The following is a 22,713-nucleotide window of genomic DNA, read 5'->3' as shown; positions in this document are numbered from 1 at the left end:
TATGAAATCACCAAGACATGTTAGAAACTAGCCACATCACTTTACCAAATTTTGGTTAAACATTAATTAGATCGCATATGTAAGTGTCTACAACCATATGTTACAGTCTGGACTGCATTAGAGTGTAAGTGTGCTCCAGAGGAGGGCACCACTATCTGAAGGTGACTGTGGAACTGATGTAACAAACCATTTGGTGGCCTGGCAGCCCCAGCTCACTGAAGTCAGGCTCTGAGTGATAGTCCTTAAAGTTTCTAGGAGCCCCAGTGAGATCAGGTGCTCTGATCAGGTTTAAAATGCATGCTCATTGAAGTGCATATATCTCAAAACTGCATAAACATTATGATATTATTGCTGCTGAATGAAACAATGCATCCACTATTTTCTTGTAGTTTGCTTCTTGTTTCAGAGGACCTTCATATATCAGTTGTGGGGTAACTAATGAAATTGGCCTCTGCCATTCATTAATATCAGTAGCTCTTCAGGGTTTTGTTTTTTTTTTTTTGTTTTCTTTTCCCCCTCACAGTGGTCAGTACAATTTGAATGCCAGCTTAGACATTTTAAACACAGACTGAACTGTTGCCTGAAAATAAACAATTATAATGTGTTCTCTCTGAGTCTGTTTGGGTAAACAGTCATTTTTGGCTTTTTTTTTTTTTTTTTTCCCAAATGTTTTGCCTCTGAGACTTTGTTTTTCCCTTCAGTGATGGGAAAGTTCAGCTATTGAACATGCAGGCTAGTATTTCAGCTTGGTAGCTTCATACATGTGTTACAATGGTCCGTTTTTCTTCAAATCATATTGGTGCAATTTGTAACTCTGCACAGTCATTTTTGTGAGAGTGCCTCTGTCTTGGCTTGAAGCATGGAGGAAAGCATTGTTCTCTGGTTTTGCTTTTAGAAAACAAAATAACAGAATAAGGAGCAAAATCATGGGAAGAGGTATCTGGTATTAGACAAATCATTGACATAATACCACTTACACAGAGGTGGCTGACAAATGTTGCTTTGAAGGCATTCACCGTTGTGAAAAACTGAGCATGCTTTTTAATGGTGAGTTCAGCAGAGCCTCTTGCTTGGAGTCTCTGGAGTTGCAATTCTCACCGTTAGCAGCATCAGAAAATCATTTGCTTCTATAGAAGCCGTCAAAGGAGAAAATACCAGTTTTTATGTAATGTCAGATTTCCTGTCGCCTGATTGTTCTTGCACAGTGAGTGATCTATGTGGGTACTTGCTGAAGTAACTATGAGTTACTAGTGAGTAACGATGAGTTACATCGTGAGTGTATATGGTGTCTGAAGAAGCATTGGCTTCCTAATGGTTTTCAAATCGCTTTCTCTGTGAAAACAGTAATAAAGAGCTATGATCTTGTTTAGTGCATCTGAACATTGTGAGAGGGAAATAATCGTCTCATTAAGGGTCTGCTCCTCTGTTCCTAGTAATGGATGGTGAAGTCAAAGCAAGCAGTGAATGGGAACAGTTTCTATTTGTGATGGAAACGTTGCTGTGAAATGTTTTTTGTTGGTTTTGGAATGGATTATTTTTGGTTAGCTTTTTTGAGATTCTCTTGACTTCTGTTGTATTGCTTTAGTGTTAATTAGGCGTATTTTGTGGGTTTTATTGTATGTTCTGTGACAGTCTTTCTGCTTTGGTTTAGACAGTTTCTTGAAAAATGACTGACAGCTAGAATATTTCAAAAATCAGTTAATCGCTTTAGAATTTGCATTTTGTGGTTGGTAAGGTAACTAGGGAAAGCAAGAAAGGGATCCTTATTGTGCTTCTCTTCAAATACCTCAGGCAAATCATAAATTAGTATAATAGGTGTTCTGAAAAGGCTTTCTCAAAAATATCCAGAAAACTATTGTATACATTTCAGTGTTTATTCTTTGGTTCTAGGATGACCTTTTTTTTTTTTTTTCCTAAACATGAAAAAATCCTAGATACATAAATAAAATTACTAAAACAGAGAAGTATCAGTGCCAACTACCTACTAGTTAACATTTGGTTTATACTTGAGAGACTTACAGTGGCCTGCTGAAAGGAAGGTCAGCCAGGTTTGTGCCCATAGTTACACATTAAGTGAACAAATCCCTGGGATGGTATCATGTCTTTCTGAAAAGTTAGTTGTTCCTGCCTTTTGATTCTCATATCAAAATTTAGCATCTAGCTGTTGGCTTCCTGGTAATTGTCTGGCATGTGAATTAAAGTTGCTCAGAGTTAATGGGCAAAGTCTGTCTCTTAAAATGATATACTTTAAAATGTATTTTAGTGGTAGTTCCAGAGAAATATGTTTGAATCTATCTACTGAATTTCTTTGAAGGAGGGAAAAATCTTTTATGCTACAAAGGTCTAAAAATGTTTTGCAGGAACCATTATTGATGAAACTTCTTTTTACTGAGTTGCAGCTTTCTGATTTACTGGGGCAGGAAAAGATGGTACTTTAGGTTATGGCTTTCCTTTGAAATTTCTTGCAGTGCTGCATTCATGTAACTACTACCCAAAATCTCTGATATTGCTTCTTTTTCAAAGAAAAAACACCATGAAGATACCTATTTGCCACCAGAATTGTTTTAAAACTCTTTATGCCTGCTGTTATTTTGGAGTACAGTCTGCCTGCATATCTCCTTTTAAGAAATAATTAATGATGAAAGGGTTTAAAACCGAGTTCTTAACCATATTTTGTTGATATAGAAGTGAGAAAGCTTGATAATTTCTTTTTTTTTTTTTTTTTTTAGTCTGGTTTTGTTCAAGATTTGCAGGGGTGACTAATACTTTTAAATGTCTTCTTGCAGTGTCTTTGGTGAGATATAGGAAAGGGAGGTGATTTCTGTTCTTTTAAGTATGTTGAGAAACATCCATGAGGTGCTTTATGTTAGTTTTTAGAACCATATTATACTTCCCAATTGTCCCTCCTTCCTATCTTTTTTAAATCCAAGGTCATTACTTAAGGTGCAACTACATTTTTGTGCATGCTCTTTTTCTCACATACTTTCTATTTTAGGAGAGAGGTTTGGATCCATGGTGAGGCTGCTGGGGCCTGTTAGATTGTTGCCCCCTTCTCTGCTTTTCCACATGGGCACCCTTGATACCACTAGGGGAAACCTGGAGCCTCTCAACCATGGTTATATGGCTCAAGGGCAGAGAGGCCAAGGATTTTCTCCTTGATCCTCCCAGTGGGAGTGTAGGGCTTGAGAAGAAGAAGCTGATGGTTTCTGGAGGTCAACAGCTGATTGCACAGCTGATGTTGACAACAGGCTTTTTTTTTTTTTTTTTTTTTTTTTTTTTTTTTTTTTTTTTACAATCATGGAGACCCTCTTTGAGGATCAAGGACTGCTCAGAAGAGATTGAATCTACCTGACCAAGTCAGGCAAAAGCATCTTTGCCAACAGGCTGGCCAACCTGGTGAGGAGAGCTTTAAACTAGGAATGACGAGGGAGGGAGATGATAACCCACAGACAAGTGAGAAAGTGGCAGACTGGGTTGGCAAATAAAGGGCACAGGCTGATGTGGACAAGAGAAACCTTGGAGACAACACAACAGGGCTGAAGGCAGAAGTTTTTTTCCATGGACTATCAAGGACATGCCGCTGAATAATCAGTTTTGCCTAGTGTCTAACATTCCTGGTGAGTCTCCATTAGACTCAAGTTTTGATAAAACTTAGTATCTAATGTTTGTGGCATTTTTTTTAATGTAGTTTTATAGTGAGGAACTATTTTTGACACATTACTATCTTGATAAAGTAATCCTTGACAACATGATCAACATCTTTCCTTATCTTCACATACTGATAGTTATGGTAACACTAAGCTAGAGCTTGTAAAATCAAAGAGTCCATACTTTTGTGCCCATACTTTTGTGCATGGAGCTTTTCGTGACCTGTGGTGTTTACTGGATGCACTTAATTTTCAACAGAGAAATGAGACTGACTTCAGGAAGTCATGTCTCTGTTCTTGACAACTACCCTTTCCTGATCACTGTTCTGTGTTTATGAGTTAAGCTTCAATTTCAGAGATCTACAAAACCACACACTTTTGAAGTGAACAAAGGTTTTTTTGTTTGTTTGCTTCGTATTTTTAATTTACTTAAGTGGGGGCATTAAAAGGTGTCATACCAGTTTTTACAATTATACAGTCAGTTTTGGGTCTTTGTCAGTTATTTTAGCTAAAAAAAAATCTTACTTCCATGCAAACTGTATTTCAAAATTCGTATCTGAAAAGAAATCTTTATTTGCATTTTGGAAAGGGCAGTCATGTTGATTATTTTGTAAATATTATCCCTGTAAGTCTTGACATTTGAAAATATTTTCTTTTAAGTGGTGTTTGTGCATTTATTTACAGTATGCAGAGGATCTGTGTTCATTCCAGGAGTACGGAGTAATAAAACTTGGGTTTTTTTCAAGATCATGCATTTAATATTGGTCTATTTAAATCAAACAGGGAAGTGGAAAAGCTCCTGTCATTCAGTTATAACATCCATAATTTTCTATCTTGGGTGGATAGACGAGAATATTCATATGAAGACCTCATACTCTTTGACCGGTGGCAAGTTCATGGCAGATGCCGTCTTAACCAAATGTTACATAGCAAACCTTTTTTTTCTTCCATTAAAACTGGTGTGTGTGTTTATGTGTGTGTGACAAGGCTGGGGCCATGGGGGGAGTGTACGCCCATGAGGAGCTGAAACATCTGGGTTGAAATACCATCCCAAAAAAAGCCCAACCCCTTTTTATACAAAATCTAAGAAACATTTGATAATTTTCTCTTATCACAGTACAGAAACAAATGCGTTGGTCAGTATTGTGGTCAAAATTTCCTTTAAAACTACAGGTCTTGCAAGTAAATATAATACATTTTAATATCAGGCAAATTGTGTGTAAAATTTTTTTTTTGGCTTTGGCTCAGAAATACACTTCACAAGGATAGAGACTGCCAAGTGACCTAAAGGAGCGAAAATGATCTTCCTTCCAAATCAGTATGTTGGAAAAATTCCCTTCTAAAATTAACTGTTTGGTGTTACATTTATTTCCTCTTCTAATTCTTGGCAAATAAATGTAAGTTTTGCCTTTTAAAAATATCTTGGTTGTTTTTAGGGAGTTGAAGGGATGTAATTTTGAATATAAAGTTCTTTTACATAGCAGCCTGTGAGATTTCTTTCCTCATGAGCTAAAAGCTTGGAAGTAAAAATTAAATTCAACAAGTCAAAAGTCCATTTTTGGTGTGCAGTGGGAATTGTTTCAGGGTGTGTTTCCTGCTCATTAAGTTCAAAAGGAATTTGGTTTAGTCTAATGTATCATTGTGAGTAGAACAGTGAGAAAGTCAAGTTGACCATCCATTTTGGCCTTTTTTTATGGTACCCTCTTAACACAGAGCAAGCACTAAAAAGATACTTTCATTATTCAGTAATGCCAATCCTCAGCTGCTTATAGAAATGGCCCAGATGTATATGCTGGCGTATTTATTTTGCACACTGAAGGGCTGGTTCTTGCATGTAATGGAATTAAGTATAAAATACCAGAAGTGAAATTCTGTCCTCCCTGCAGTCTGGTTTGCTGCTGAGGAACGAGGCAGAGCTAGACTGTTGTGTCGGGTGCTGAGTTCCTTCTTTGAGTGTTTATTTGGCACAGTTGTGTTCCAGCTTTTTGTAGCCCACATAGTCACATGCATTCCACTTCGCTTCTGCAGGCTTCTGGAGTCAACTACTTATATTGACTAGGGAAACCTTATCTGGTTTTCCCATAATAAAGGTAATGCTGGCTGCAGATTCACGATGTCAACTGCATTGGGTTTTTGTCAAAAATACCTGTCCACTGTCAACTGGAGTACTGCAAAAGCCGGAAGGTTTTCATAGCTCGGGACCCAGAAAAGATGTTTTGTTGCTGCTAAGCTGGTAGACTGGTTTAGTTTTGATAGTCTTGTATCATTCTTAGGCATGACACTTTTACAGTGAATATTTCTGAGATTCTCTGTAAGAACTTTAATTTTATAATAAATTTCACTCAAAATATCTTTTACGTAATGGAAGGGAAAAAAATATTTAATTGAATATTTGATTTTTAATTTTTTTTTTTACTCATTTAAGACCCTCTGAGTATCTTCTTGTTTCTGGGCCACTGCAGGCATCCCTTTGTGTGATGAAGCAGATTTAGGCATTGTTTCAGGCATGATTATTTTAAATTTTATTTTTTTTTAAGCCTCCATAAGCAGCAGACTAATGCAACATTATACAGCCAGTTGGTGGGAATCTGGGAAAGGGCTTTAGTCTCCTCTGAATGTCATGACATCAAGTAACTTCTGTACTGAATTACGATTTGGAATGGTCAAGTCTCCCAAACGTACTCCAGCTATTTGAAGAGCTCTCTCAATGCCTTTGCTTCCTTTGCTGTTCAGTGCTGCTTTATAAAATTACGCACACGTGTAGAGCCCAGCACCCTCAAAAAACCCTCTCAGTGTTGCTTTGAGGCAAGTTTGTAGTGCTGCTGAGTGCTGTGCTGTATTGTTGCATTATGCTCCTCATAGAGATCTGCCATCTTTCTTACCTCTCTTCTCTCTTCCTGTGGTTAAAAAGAGCAAATCAACAGGTTTACTGCCACAGACAGCCCTGTCTAGGCCCCTAAGGAGGATTCAAGGCTGATGATCTCTAATAATTAAGGCAGTGGCAAACATTTTGTTTTTTACTCATTACAAACTGACAAAACTGCAATATGAGAAGTTTAATGGTTAAAAGGCAATTTCTGCCTGAAAAAAAAAAAAGCTCCAAGTGTTTGTAAGCTTCTCTCTCTGACTAGTGGATTGTTATTTTGCACTTTTTAAAATGGTAATAGTTTGGGGGTTTTTCTGTCTTGACTGTTGTGCATCATTCTGTAACTAGTTTGTAGTTTTTGTGTCTCTGTTGTGCTTTTAGTATAGATTGAGTGTTCAAATGCGTAGATGGCCTTTTTTATCTTTTTCTGGTGTGTCAGATATCTATATGAACTCTTTTCAGATTTTGTCAATATGCTAGAATATAGAAGTGGTTTCATTAGCAGAAGGAAACAGGATTGCTTTTGTACACTTTCTTTTATTATTATCCTTCAGAAGGACCTCAGGTGGTGGCATTTGAAAATTACTAGTCTGCTAGGGTTAGACACTGCCATTATTCAATGTATTTATAAAGCCCTTAAGGAGATACACTGAGAGTTGAGGCTGTGTCATCAACACTGTGTTTATGACTTAAACCACATCCTTTTCTTGGGAAAAAAAAATATTTGTACTTGTTCAGCATGTGGCTAAAAGGAAAGTAAATTAGCAAACACTGTCTAGATGGGATAAAGGTGAAGAGTGGACTGTGAAAATATCAGTAATCAGTATTGATAGCTGTCACTCTTCAGAGTGTTCTGGAAATCTGCTTAAACACCTTTTGTAAAAGGAATTTGCTATTGTGCTTGATATCCAAGGTACCTACTTTTGGTTTTGTTCATCGAGTGTTGTTATGCTTCCTCTTTGATTCATGAGGTCAGGAGCTGCATCCATCAATGTGCTGCCAGATGCTGTTTGCAGTGACACTCTAGAAAAATGGCCTGGGTTCAAAGCAGGCTGCATATGTGCTTTAATAACATTAGTTCCAGGTCAAGTGTTCTGGAGGCTGTCAAAACTCAGCGTGTTTCCAAGTGCGGTTTTAGTTCCTTAATTGATCTTCACAATTTGGTATTTACTGTGTGTGCCACTGCGCTGCTTGTACAGCTGATGTGGTGGTGGTTACTCTGCTCTGTAGGACCAGGGAGGGATTGATAGAGGAAATAGCAAATCATAGCTCTGTCTGTACTTGTCTGAATTTTATGTGATTCATGTTCAGGTTTCCTGTGTACGGTTTCAGGATTAATGTGCACAGAGTGAAAGACGCATGACAGGATTATTGCTTTAAATTGAAAATACTGACCCGGAGCATATTTTTGTCTCTTGTCTTAACTTGTTTTGCAAATTCCTTGATGTTTTATGAGAATTCCTGATTCTGACAGTGTGTTAGAGTACCTACAGAGTAACAGGTCACTCACATAGCTTTTCTTCTCCCTCTGCCCCTGTGTATGTGGTACATGAGTTCAGGTTTGTTGGGTATTTTCAGTTCACAGTATTCATGGGAAAACCTTGATTCTTGCACGGAGTTGCCTGTCCTGATTTTTAGTTTGTTTTGTTTCCGAAATGAACTTATTTAGGTCCTTGCTCCCAAATGCACTTAGGCTCTCTTCAGTGGTATGGACACAGTAATGTAATTGCTTGCTTTCTGCCTACTGCATGTGTGAATGTCCCTCCTCAGCATTGAAGGAATACCTTATGGACTAGTAAAAGCTGACTAGTAGCATACTGTGGATCCATTAGTTGTCTCTGTTTATTACATTCTGAGCTGAAGAGATTTTAGTTCAGTTATGAAATATGAAAACCCCAGTGTGGTCAGGAACCTTTTCTCAAAATGAAACAGAATCGCTTTAAAGGCAAGATGTCCTGTCTATTAACCTAATCTGTAAGAACTTCTCCACAAACAGTAGTTTTTAAATGCCTTTCATAAAGGGAGGGAAGCACATAGCAAATTAGTTTGGAACTGATAATGAGGAATGTAGCAAGTTTTTGAGTTGGAATTCAGTGTTTTATACTGCAGCCCCTCAGTATCTTAAGGTTTTAAAATAGACTGAACGCATTTCTTCAGATCAGGATAATGTGTTTGAGGCATCTCAAACCTTTTTCAAAGGGCCTATGTCTGCCTCGGGGGTTAGTGACGGGATCCCTTTGTTTGAAATGTCTTTTGAAATTCTTCATCTGTGACATTAGCAGCAGTAGCACTATACTGTTGAAGCTGAGAGGAACAGAAAACTGTCCTTGGAAAACTCTAGCCCTCTCTCTTTCCATCACTGTCATTTTTCATTATCTTAAATAGGATTTTGACATATGCACAAGAATGATTACTCTATATAAAAGTTATTGCATATTTTGAGTATTACATTTTAGCAACTGGATGTAAAGAATCTTTAGAGATGAAAATAAAACTGAAAATATGAGGTATACCAGAAGACTGGAGATAATGGTTGTGACTATCTTGCTGTTTAAAAGAGTTGTTTTATTTATCTGAAAATTAATGGGAGAATTTGAATCCTTTTCATGACTGGTGGGGACAGAAGAAGAAACTGATGTGGGAGTTCCTGGAACATTTTCAAGAGCTTGAAGCTGTGTAGAGATAACATGAGCCCAGCTTCAGTCTGGTGTAAGCCTATTCTGAATGATGGCAGTACTCTCGCTCGGGGAGTCCTAATTAGCCAGTATGGCATTGTTAAAATTCACCATTCGTGTTCTGTGCAAGAAGCCTGATGCTTGCTAATACGTGTATGAGTTTCAGTGTTAATGCAAAGGGGGTTGGAAAATCTCCACAGTTAAGAAGAATTGATGGGTGAGTTCAGGAAGATGTTGGAACATGCTTGTTAGTGCAAGTCCAAGAGATCTCTGCCCACGAGAAGAGGGCCAACTGCCATTCCATGAATTTTTAGTGTTAATAAGGATTGTCCACAGCATCTTGTCTATTTGATTGTGTTAAGCTGTGAGTGTAAAATTCCTCACAGGTGATGGGAGCTAAAAACTTTGAGACTAATGGAGGTCTCTGAGAATAAAATAACAGGGAACTTTTTCCAGTTTGAGTGGAAGGATCATTGTTATTACTTAATCTGAGGATGCAGAATACAAAAGTTGCAAAGAAAATGGTCACTGTTAAGAATGACTTGCGTCCTGTTCTGCCAATTGCAGCAGTATTTGGTATTTGGAGAAACGTTCATTCATTTGACGGACTTATCAATACATGGCTCTCAATCATGTTACTGTCCTGTTTTTGAAGGAGCACATATACATAATTTAAAGATTTTTCTTATTTTGTTTTCCCTGGAACTCTGTTGGAAGATCATTTAGCTCTGAGAAGAGGCAACATAGATAGTGTCCCGAAGGTATTCTATAACCTGAATATCATACAGACATTTTGTGAATATTAAATGAAAAGGTAGCTTTGTCTGATAGAATTTAGGTGAATATCGCTGCAGAAGTGGAAGATCAGGAACATTTTGCAGAATTCTTCAGCAGAGTCGAGAGTTGTATGGTCTGCTGCTATGGATACTGTTTAGATTATCAATATTGTTATTGCCTGCAACAATTTACCCTTTTTCTGTTATTCTGAAATGGAGGTTTATTGCCAGTCAAATCTGATTTTATCCACTAGAAACTCTTGTCTGTCTTTTGAGGTGGCATCTGTTGTTTATTTTAATTTTGGAAATGTAGCATAGAGGAGGAATCAAGTGTGCTAACATGCCCCCAGCTCTGCTAGGTGTTGTGGGCTTAAGTGGGCTAAGGGAAGGTGATGTGCTACGGACAGGAGTGAATGAATGAATCAATGAATGAGAATGAGAGAAGGAACTGGAAAAATGGCTATGCTGCCAAAGTAGCAGTTCATGCACTCACAGTCTGTGTTGTCTTGCCACAGTTAGAACTTTTGATGTTAGCGTGGCACTTTTCTGTCAGTAAAAGAAATTTCAGTCTGTTTTCACTTGTGTCATTGGGATGGAGCTCAACATGCTAGCAAAGCACATAATAAGAAAACATAGTAAATTGTAAAAGGCAGGAATGAGAGCACAGACAATATGAATCTCTGCTTCACACTGGATTTCTTGGATTCTCTTTTAGACATAACACTTCATGAATAATTGTTTAGTCTGTCATTTGTAAAATGAAGCAATTAAGTACCAGTTTTATCATTAAAGGAAAAGAAACAGGCCCTTCCTAACTAGTATGCAAAAATGACAAGGTAGTTAAAAAGTTTTTGTAAATTTAGGTCTCTATAATATTTATTTCATGCTAAAATCAGGTGTAGTCTATAGTCCTTGGGAACTTGGATACTGTAAAATAAACCTATTTTGCCGATCGCTTCTGAAATTGCAGAGTGCTCAGCCTGAAGTAAAAGCTAGATAGAGTTACATTTACTATGTTATGTACAAAGGGCCTTTATTTTATAACTAACCACAAGTACTTTGTAACTGTAGGTAAAAAGTCCCTCCTGGCACAGCTCAGGCAGTGTAAGGGAACATGTTTCACTTTTCCTGTTAATTGATTGGAAGGATAGAGACAGTTAAGAATTTTTAGGACACTGAAAAAAAAAAAAAAAAAGCAACTGGCTAAATCTTGTCTTAGAAAGTGCTGGTTTAGACTATAACTTGTTTTGGGGCATCTGGATCATCAGTTGTTCTTTTGCAGTTATTTTTCTTGTATTGTTTTTGGTAAAAGGAATATTAGGTACGCCAGTAATAATGTGTTGTGTAAATTTTTTAGTGCAAATAGTAAAGCAAACAAAACCTTTTTAAAGTCTGTGTTTTGCATAAGAAGCCATGCCAAGTGGATGTACATCCAGCCATGCACTGTCATGCTTTAGGCTGATATATCACACAACTTTCCTACCAACATCTTGGAGCTGACATCTGTCAACACCAACATTGTGGCTTATCCAGGGAGCAGACAGCACAGATGCTCTGTAGTTCCTTCCAGTGACATAACTTGAACCAAAATATCTCAAGGCTCAGTCTTTCTAATTTCCCTAAGACTGCCAAAACCATGTTTTTAAAGTAAGGGATGTGAACGTCTCCCTAGTAAGAATATGGAGTGACAACCCATTTCATCGATACCACTGAGTATCTGTTGAATAGTATTTTGTTGCTGTTGCTCTTGATGCAGCAGGTTACAGACTTTCAGCTGTTTCCCAAGAGGAGCAAGGACATGAGGAAGAGTTGTCCCTCTCTTCCTGCACCACCAGCTTTACCATCGAGTAAATATGGTGGAATACATTTGGAAATGGAGCTAACAAGCAGTATCTTTACGGTAGCTCTGATCAGGAGGTCAGTTGTCCCTTTCATCTGGGAAAGCCCTGAACTTGGTTTAATCATTGAATTGTATGAATTTTGTCTCATCCATAATGGCACAGTTTTTAGTGGCTTTTTGCTTTGGCATTGGCTCACTCTGCTGTAGCAGATGTCCTCTTCAACTTTTTTCAGAGTTGAAGGCGGTTAACTCAAGGGAGTGCAGAATCCTTTCTCTTTTGCAGGTGTTTCTCCTCTGAAGCACAGTTTCTCCTTTCTTTTCTGTTCTCTGTTTTCTCTAATTCTTGTCCGCTGCTGTGTGACAGCAGTAGGCTTCCTAGGTCTTTCTTTAATTTTTCATGACAAAGCTTGCTGTCTTCCTTCAAAGTCTCTTGAGTTTATGTACAGTGAGTTTGTACTTCTGTATTCTACAGGGAGGTTGACAAACTTAATCTATCTGTCATTTTATATCTTCTGTATGGTTAATAAGGGGAAATAAGAGACCACTTACAGTATGGAAACGTTCTATGTTTCTGAGGGTAGAAACTGTAATTTTCACAGATTGTATAGCAGCATTTTCAAAATGTAAGTCAAAGTTTATAAATTGTACAAAGGTACCTCCTCTAAAACATTACACAGTCTTCTGAATGAGCATGTACTTGAATGGAGGAATATCTGTCCTTTAAAAAACCCTGGCATATTATATTTTTTTTTTCCTTCCTCAATTATTAGTCAACTCTTTCTGGTAATATTTAATATTGAATCAGTCACTTCATATCTATCGCTGGCTGCATATGCAGTTTTCTGTCTGCATTGCTGCAAGCTTGCATGTACATTTCTCTTGAGTACCAAAGTAAAACATTTTGAAAACCATGAGTTAATTTCCTTTAGTAGCAATATAAATATTTAAAACTCAGTGTTTCACAGGTTGTTTTCTTTAGTCGATTCTAGGTAGGGAATGAAATGCTTTGACTTCTGGCAATTTAAGTGCTGAAGCTGTTGACTTATCTCTGGGCCCAGTCTAAGAGCAGATAGCTAATGGAAAGATTTGATTCAGAAATAGAGAAGTACTTGTGCTTTAAGCAGTTAAGTACATCAGTTGGTTAAAGACTTGAAGAGGGCTGTTCCTAAGATCTCGTAACTCACCTTTGCTCTGTAAAGAGAAATATTTGTGCACTATCTTCTGGTCTCTTGGTTCACTGTCAGCAATGAAAGATGTCAACAGAAAGAAAAGAAATATGAGGAGGAAAGGTGGAAACTTACAAGTCTGTCATGATTTTTAAGATCTCTCTCTTACTTAGATGTCTTCTCCAGCTCTCCATTTTATGTACTCTAGTCAGATTAAAACAGACTATAAAAAACACCCTGTGTTTTCTGAGACTATTTTCCCTCAGTATTTTGCAAAATCACATATACATAGTAAAGATACCAAACCCCACTATGTTAATGATTCCATATTCATTAAGAATGTAATGTCTGCATAATTAAAAAGTTTGAAGAATGTTTCTGGTTGATAACTATAGCAAAAGACCTAATCTGAAAAAATATTTATTTTACAGAATGCTGAAACCAAGGTGGAGGAAGCATCTAAAGAGAGTCCAAAAGCAGCCAGACTAACACAGCAGTCTTCAGAGGATAATGAAGTATTTGGTGAGTTATTCAGACAACTGGAAAATGTTATTTGACCTGTTAGTTCAGAAAACAAAATTCCCACAGTCCTTGTGATCTGCTTAATGGTGCTCTATAGCATTTGAGTGTGCGTCATACAGTTCCACAGAAACCTGGAAAGGTGGAGGAAAGGACCAAGAAAAAAACAAAAAGGGATCAAAAGTCTAAAATAAATCATCTCTGAAGAAAGATTTGCAGTTGATTACCACAGAGAAGAAAGATTGAATCCAAGCAACAAAATTAAAGGTGCATGCAATAAGAGGGAAAGTAAGTTTTCTCTGTCCATGATGGATATGACAAGCAGTGGATTCTTTAAGCTGCGGAAAGAAGGATTTGATTAAATGTTGGGAAGGGGAATCCTAAAATGAACACTAAAGCATTGCGATGCATCATTTGGAAAGTGTGGAGATTCATCATTGCAGGCCTTTAGACTAGTAGCTGTCTAAACTGATGCAATGTAATTCATCTTGTGGCAGAAGGATAGACTAGATGACTTTTGGGGATAGTCGGAGACCTAGATTTTAGGTGAGCTCTTCTTGATAGTTTGTGAATCCCCCCTGCTCCCCCTGTAAGTTTTGCTGGTAGCTTTATTATTTGAACAGAAAGCTGTATTTAGCCTTTTCTTCTGCCTTAAGATTTGGAAAAGAGCCAGGGAAACTTTATTGTTCTAACTTTATGTTCATTTTATGCTAGTAGAACTGAAATAAAAAAGCAGTAATCTAACGTTAATGCAGGAGAAGTGAGGGCGAGGCTGACGGTTTTATCAGTTGGTGTAGTATTTACCTCCATTATGTTCTGCAATGGAAACGCAAGATCTGCAGGAATCACGTGGGTTTTATTAAGGCTGACTAGCTTGAAAACTTTTGGGTGAGTCAAATATTTTTAAATACAGTGAGGCATTTTTTTTCTTTCAATGTACAAAAAGAATGGAGCACGAGTAATTAAATCTTTCTTACTGTCTATGGAAACATTGCTTGTGACCATTTAAACTGGTTTAGTTTAAAATCAGCTTTCCTCAGTGAGATAATGTAGTGTGACTGGCATGTGAGTATGAATTCCTGGTATGAATGTTTCCAACACTGATCATATGATGCCAGTGTCTGAGGAATCCACAAGTGGACTTAACTATGTTTCAACTTTATTAATTCAGTGGTGAGGTTATTACCTCATTTCCTCTACATCTGCTCCACCAGTTATTTGCAGTAGATCCAGCATTACTGGTTATAGACGCCCATGGCACTGTGTAATGTGCGTCTCAGACTGTGCCCTTTCTCAATTCCGATCTCTTCTTATCTCTGTGTGAGAACGATGGAGACATCAAAGCAAGGAGACCTCCATCTGCTTCTTCCTAACAGCAAAATCTCAGGCTTTTAAACCTTCTTTCTATTCTGATCACTAGCCTCATGTACCAGTGAACTAAACCAGTAGTTACACAAGCCTGTGGTCCATATGGGGACTGCAAACTTAAAAATGGTAATTAAACACCATGAAGTTCACTGTAGGTAGGCTTAAACTCACCATCCAGTAATCCATACCCTCACTACAAATAAGTTTACTAATTTAAGAAGGTAGATGAGCACTTTACTACATGTTCTTTAAAGCTAATGATTTACTAACAAATTGCTAAATAGTTCCATCTTCCAAATCTGTGAACTGAACTGCTTTTGTAAAATAAGCCAATGACCAACCTTTGATAACTTGGCACTACAAGGAGGAAAATTTCTGACTCCAAAACTCAGACTATAGCATCTTATATGAACCATTTTACAAATGAAAGTCTGGTTTCTTTGTTGTTGTTAAGATGGGAACAAATTGGGGGGGAAAAAAAAGGCATTGTGGTGCAAATGGAGTCTTTTTCACCGTGGTCAAGTGAGGAAATCAAAGTGGACTGAAGGTGCAAATGAAACCACTTTAGTGTGAAATTCCCTGAGAGTCAGGAAGAAGATTTGGGCAGATACAAGTTTTATGTCTCTCAGAATGATGCTGCCTTTCCCTGCTGTTCTGGGCAATTTCTTAAGATGTTCAAATCCATCTCATAGGGGATGAATTATAAGCTTGAAACGGTTTTCCCTAGGTGAGTTATTTGTTGTCCCATGACTTAAATGATTAGATTACAGACCCTGCTCAGTTATTCTCCCTCTGGCTTGATCTATTTCAAGCTATCCCTCATTTCTTTCTCCTTTCTTTTTCTCCAGTGATGCTAATTATAATGAGCATCAAGTATGCACCAGGAGTTGGTTAATTTATAGCTTCAGCTTTGACTAGAATCCCTCTTCTGAAGAATTTTAAATAGCCTCCAGCCTCTTTGAGCGGGTGCAGCACAGCCTTCCCTTTTCACACAGATCGCTGTCTTCTGTGCCTTATATGTTTATTTTTCACAAAGATCTCTTTCCCCAGCTTTCTCTGGACAATGCCACCCCCTACAGAAAGGTTAACACAGGCAGCAGAGAAGTTAACTCCTGCCTGACGCTGCCACTGAGCCCCCTTCAGAAAGGGGGGCAGCACCCCTTGTCTGTTGCATGCCTTTTCTGTCCTGGTGTGTGGGTGTGCTGCGGATGCTCAGAGGAGTCCCCCTGAAAGCCCTGGCTGTCCCTCTTCAATGAGCCGCCCGGTGGCAGCAACTGCCAGTCCCTGGCAGGCACCAGAGTGCCTGGGCTGCCAGGTCAAAGGCTCTTTAACAAAGGAGACAGAAATCTCTGCTTTGCTCTTGTCTCCCCCTTCTCCAAGGTTAATATTGTCTTAGACCAGGTGACAGTATGATTTTTTTTTTCAGGAGCAGAGAAACTTCTATATGTGGACAGGATAGAATAGATGCAATTGCTAGAGACTGTTATACAGTTTGAATACAGCAATATTTCTTTTGGAAATACTTGCTTCTAACTGTGGTTTCTGCAGTCCCTATCAGTTGGGTACAGTTTTGGAGGCAAGCATGTTATTATTGATTGAAGATATCGTGGTGCTAAAGAACTAAGTGCAGATATCTCTTTCAAGTCTCCTAGACCCAATAACATTCTCTGTACATACAAGGAAGGATTGATCCACTACCAGCTGTTTTATGAAGCAAACAAGTCAGGTATGGCTTGTGTTTCAGAGAGCTAATTCTCAAAGGCGATGAACTTCTTATATGAGAAGATAGAGTGGAGAAATGGAGCAAAAGGGTAAGGATATGGGAGAGAAATGTAGTCTGTACAGTAATGGTATTTATAGCTATGAAATTCTGAATTAACAAGAGTTAGTTTTGTTTGTCCGTTGAAAGGATTTTCTTGTGACACCCAACAGAGTTCTGTTGTCTGATATATACTGAATATGCATCTGTGATGTGGAACTAGAATGTCTTGCTTGCAACAAATTTCTTTTGAATTTGCACGTAGTCAACATGGTCTCTGTTGCAAGCAGTATGGAGTCAGAAAAGTATCCTGAATGACATCTCAGTGCAAGAAAGAAAAAAATTGCCGGGTAGAGTGCCATGTATTTAAAGAAATGGATTAGGAGTTGACTGCTGGTATTACTTTCAGAGATGATTTTCAGAAGTTTATTAAATCTACTGCTACTCTACAACTGTGAGGCAAAAGCAAGAGGACAAACTGCCTGTCATTCTGACTACTGGGAGGATTAGGTCTTCCTTTGGTGCAATCCCACATTGCATTAACTGGGAAAAGGACAAATGCAGATTTTTATTGATGCTTGGTGGGGTTTTTTTTCATAGGGTTGAACTAGCATTAAATTACAAGTAAAGAAGAATTTTCTCCATGAGTGAACTGTAATATGTTGACAGTATATTCCCCTTTCTGATAGCAATGAAAAGTCAAGGTACTAACTGTTCAAGATACAGTAAGTCTTAATCTTCTCAAACAGAAAAGCTTAATTTCTAGTAAATCAGGTCAAGAATTGCATCTGTGGATCTGGCCATGGTTCTTCATGGCATAGTGCTTTCCAGTGATCTGTGCTATGTGGCTGGAATTGTACTGTGGGGTTTTTGGTTTTTCTCTTGTTGTTTGGGTTTGGTGGGTTTTTGTGTGTGTTTTGTTTTTACAACAAAGGCAAAATGAACTCTTTTTTTTTTTTTTCTCTAAAAGATCAGAATTGTAGAGCATTTTTTTTTTTTTCACTTCGGCAAGAGATAAGTGCTGTTCCGAGTGTGGCAAAGTGACACTGAATACACCACCATTCATCATTCTGACGTTTCTAATTGCGATATTGGGTACATCCTAAGGTATCTTTTTGTATGCAGAGCTCAGAGATGTAGCTAGAAACCATACACTCAGCAAATTCCATGGCGACCCTGACTGATCCCGACTCATTCCTTATGCTGACGCCCGTTCCTTATGCTGACGCAGAATATCCTATGGATAGTTGTACAGCCCTATGCAGGTTGAAGAACTTCTGTCTCCACGAGATTTCCATCAGTAATGGTTTGACAGATGTAGTCACACTCACCGTTGGCCTCCCCTAACATGGTAGAGCAAGGGTAGCTGTAAGTTGCTGCAGTCCCACTGCATCCACACCTAGGAATTTTTGAATGTTATGTATTGGATATCCGGTTTTGAAGTTTTTTTGTTCAGATAGGGATTTAATGATGGTATATAAAACCTATTCTCCTGAAATAGTCAAGAAGTGTCATTATCTTACAAATTAACGAGTGGTTGCACAGAATATACTTACAAGGTGGGAATATATCTGATTGTGTGTTATATCTGTAAGGATTTCACTCTCGTATCCATTTTTGCTTTTTGATTCCAATTTGAAAAAGGGAGGGGGCAGAATGCAAAAGGAGGAGCTGGAAGGCAGGTAACAGCTCCTTGCTGCACAGTGCCTTTATCAGAAGGGTCCCGATGCATCAGGAGCTTGCTAAAAGCTGAGGGTTATTATAGTTCAGTGACCTTCTTACTGGGAAGCTTCTCTCTTTGTAAACAAAATCAATTGTGACACACAAGCTATGACTTTAATGCAAAATAATGGCAAGCTTACACAAAAACATCAATCTGTTGAGACAGCAAATTGTCCTAAAATAGATGTTATTACCACAGTGCAATTATTCCCTCTTGCATGAGAGGTAAATGTGGGAATTTAGTCTCCTGTAGTTTTTCATTATCAGCTAAGTGATGATTCTGTTTTTCTAACTGTCCACACATTTCCACTTTCTTTTACCATATCTTTCTTTTTGCCTGTTTCTTGCAAGACTTGGCCTGTCTGCTTCCATCCAGAGACCACTGGTTTATAAAAATTACAGTGGCAAGACTGCATTAACTTTCTGAGATGGAAAGAAGAGATTTATGTTTTAATAAAACGATGCTTGGCATTTTTCGTGCAGTTGTTGGATCTCAAAGGTACTATGCCCACCTAAAGCATTTTTTGGTTTTTGGGTTTATTTCCGCCTGCCCAGGGAAAGGGCTGAAACTCCCTTCTTGCAAGATCTTACATATCGTAAAATGCTTTTTGCAAACTATGTGTAGCTTACGTATGGGCAAGAGAAGCCCAAGAAGTAGTCTTCCAGTGAAGACTAGAGAACTGCTGTGGTGGAAAGAGACCCACAGGATTTCAGAGGCAGCCGTTGGCCAGCTAATGGGATTTTTTGTTATATTAGGGTTTGAAACTTTTTCTAAAGTACACATACTTGCTTTTTTAATGTTAATTCTGTGGTTGATATGATTATGGCTCGTTCTTACAGATTTATTTTTTTTAACAGTAGCATTCAAACCTTTTCTTCTGGCAGCTATCTGATGCTTTCAACAGTAACAGAGCTCTTGGACATCTAACTATTTAATATGCCGTTATATTTAATGTACTGCTATACAGCAGCATCTGAGCCTTTAAGATTACTTTTAACATGGCACAGATGTTTGCCACAAAATTAGTGCACAAACACTTAAGGGCATTTTAACAAGTCTGATCTGTAGGATTTTTCTTTTTTTATCATCTGTACCATGTGCAAGCTACATGCATAACAGAGGTTTGGGTTTTTCTTCTTTTATAGCGACTGGAGCTACTAGATTCGTTAGCGTAGACGTGGACCTGAGCCAGTGATGCCTGCTGCATTTTTAGCAGTGCAGGGCTGGTGAGCTGTGCTTGCTGTAATTAATCAGCACAATAACAGTATAATAAATGTCTTATTATTTTAATGCTTGCTGTACAGTGTACAGGATCTGCTGATTTTTATTTTTTTTTCCCCCTTGTTTATTCAGTAAGAGTGAGTCTGTAGGGAGATGGAGGGAAGCACAATAGTCATTTACCATCCTATTGTTATCCAGAGCACACATTGTAGCTGATTGTAAAAGTGAGGATGGCCAAGGGTGGTCTAGTGTCACATGTTGCTGGGTAGCGATATGAGGCCTTTGGCTAATTAGCTAGCCATGAAAAAGGTTACTCATTTCCCAGTGTATTTTGTTGTCTTTGTCCTGTTAGCAAGCTGCAGCCCAAGGGACTATTCTGTTTGCACAGAAGAAACAGAGTCCTTAGTGTTCTCTATCACTGATCTTTATGTACCATCCAGTTTGGTTAAGGCATGATTTTGTCTGTAAATGAATTCAAAATGCTTTGGAAAAATCTTTATTTTGGGGAAAGTAGCTGGGATGTTGTTGTTGTCCCATTTCCAGTTTTATTGAGGCTGAATAAGTGCTCAGTTCTGGTTTGAGTGAAATAAGAAGCAGAATAGTCCTCCGTGGGCCAACCACTCTTGTCATGTTAGCTGAAACAGATGTTGTCATTAAAGTTTAATTACCATGTGACTCACTCTTTAATGCAATGGCTAGAAGAGAACCAGAATGAGATTTTGTACAGTCTATGAGGAGAATACGGAAACACCAGCTGAGATTGATAATTCTTTTGCATCTTAAAAAAAAAAAAAAAGGCAAGCCACCTACTTTGGCTTTTTGCATAATAATAATTACAGAATTTCATTGGGTAATACCTGGATCAAATCCATAATACCTGATTGGAGCCAGAATAGTGTCCTATTGCAAGGACTGTATAGAAACTGTGGATTCTCCTCAGGCTTCCAATGGTCAGTTACCCTGGTTAAAAAGAGGCACTTGGTTGATGGTCTCGCCCCCATATTTATCTCTGATTGTGTGACTGGGCTCCATTAGGCTGCCCATAGCACATGTCATGAGAGAGATCCTAACCCAGATTTTTTTTTTACCTGAATGCAGAAGATAGAAACCAGGCAATAAAGGGGATACAGAGGTAAACGTCTTGCCCTCATAAACACAGTAGGTCAGTATTAAGTTGTTGTTTCCCATGCATGTGCTGTGGATTGGGTGAAATTTCAATTCCTTGTCAGGATCAGATGGGCCTAAGAAATTCTGGCTTGGATTTCTTAGTGGTACTTCGCACTCACACCCCCATTTAAGCCTCATCCATTGGCAATATTGTACTTAGCTCTATTGACTTTGGCAAAACTATAAAGATAGTGAGTTGATCTTAAAAATCAAGAATCTATCAATCTGTCCTTCCAGCATTAAAAGGGTGAACTGGAGTATGAAAAGGCGTGTGGATTTTCTTACGTTCAAGTTGTTGCCCAAAGAGTGTGGAAGGGCGGCAAGAGAGGCATTGTAGCTGCATCTGTTCATCCAGCAACAGTTTTTCTGCAAAAGTATCAGACTTGGTATGTGATAGCTGTAGCTCTGTAAGGGAAAGCCAGACAGTAATAAGCCCATTGTGAAAGGGTTATGAAAGTAGAGAATGACAGCATATTGTAAACACCCCATGCAAACTGTTTTGGTGGTGACCCTCACAAAATATTTTTATTTCTATGCTGAGTTAATCTAAATTGTGCTTCAGCCAAATGTATGACATTTGCAACTGTGTCCGCAAGCCTAAAACTGAATCTAATGGTGGTGGAGAGTGAAAGCAAGAAAGAATGCAGAGCTTTTGAATGAGTGAATGAGATTTGCAGGACTTGGCATCTGTTGGCTTCCCCTTGGCACTCCCATCTCTGTACCCTGGAGCTCTGTGAAACTCCAGGGCTCCATTACCATGTCAGGCAGCAAATCCAACCCATACTTGAAGCTGTGGCTTTCTGTTACACGTTTGTTCAAGAAGGCTGACTGTGGTTTGGCTGAACTCCTGCGAGTACATAGCTTGGTAGCACTTGTGCAATAGTTTGATTTTATGGGTGTGACAGTGCCCCTTTAAGTGCTGACAAGGAGGCACAGAGCAGAAATTCACATCTGAGATATCTGGTTTTGATGAGGAAAATAGAATTGAAAAGGACTAGTATTTACTGGTGTGCACACACTGGTACTTGTACAGAAACATCCTGGTGGCGACAAGACTGCAGTCGCTTACGAGCCTTGCGAGGAGCAGAGAACAGCCATGATAATGCTGCTCTTTATTTTCAGTGCTGTTCAGAGCAGGCTCCCTCTCCAGAGCCTTCCCTATGCTTCCCTTCCCTGCTGCCAATGAAAAGCTTGGCTTTCTCTAGGCCTTTTAATATTCCCACTTAATTAGAAGGAACCATTTTTCTACTGTGTACAAAGTATCTCCATCAAAACAGGAACTTTAAATTAGTCTGAGTGACTTGTAGTTGCTGTTATCCACTGTGATTTTTTTTTTTTTTCCTTTTTGATCCTTCTTGCTGTAGCATCTTAAAATTTCTACTGTGTGTGATATTAACCATGGAAAACTAACAACATCCCTGGTAGTGCTGACAGCGGGCGTTGCAGCAGAAATCAGTGTCTTAAAGTCTAAACTCCGTTGTTTACACAAACACATGTATGGATGCTGTTGCAAAAATACTTCTAAATCTTTGTTTATCTCAGGTGCCTTCAATAGAAACTGGCTGCAGATAAAAGAAATTCCGAAGAGTTCTCATTTCTGTTCTGGAAGATCTGTAATAAGATTTTGTTTTTAACTTTTTCTTGTGGAAAAGTGATTGAATATGCTCTTGAAACAAAAGTTTTGGACACCTAAGCAAGCCACTACACAATGTTACCATAAATAGACTTTGTTTCACAGAGCTCAATGGAGACAAAATAAAAATATTGATGCTTCTAAAATAGATACATAACATTTGACAAATTATTCCTTCCTTGAAATAAGTGGGCTTCCCTAAATGTTTACCAGGATGTGGTGACTCTGTTTGCCTTGATTTATCTATGCAGGACCTCCTGCTTTTTCAGCACAGGAACTACTGGTTTCAACAGAGCTGTGCGGTGGTTATGCCCGAGTTCCTACCAAGGAAGATGCTGATCGTAGGTCTGTGG

General features: G+C 38.4%; 1 protein-coding gene across 2 annotated transcripts in view; it reads left to right on the top strand.

The window, feature by feature from the left end:
* MBP (myelin basic protein) overlaps window positions 1-22,713 on the top strand; it is a 114,356-nt gene that overhangs the window by 42,888 nt on the left and 48,755 nt on the right. For both annotated transcript variants that reach the window (XM_074899327.1, XM_074899326.1), the window contains exon 3: window positions 13,402-13,492. In XM_074899327.1, coding sequence (XP_074755428.1) covers window positions 13,402-13,492 — 91 coding nt within the window. The remainder of the gene's footprint in view (window positions 1-13,401; window positions 13,493-22,713) is intronic.

This window comes from Athene noctua, chromosome 2 (assembly GCF_965140245.1).
Source record: "Athene noctua chromosome 2, bAthNoc1.hap1.1, whole genome shotgun sequence".
Classification (NCBI taxonomy): domain Eukaryota; kingdom Metazoa; phylum Chordata; class Aves; order Strigiformes; family Strigidae; genus Athene; species Athene noctua.
The sequence above is the reverse complement of the archived record's forward strand: the minus strand, read 5'-3'. Positions and strand labels throughout refer to the sequence as shown.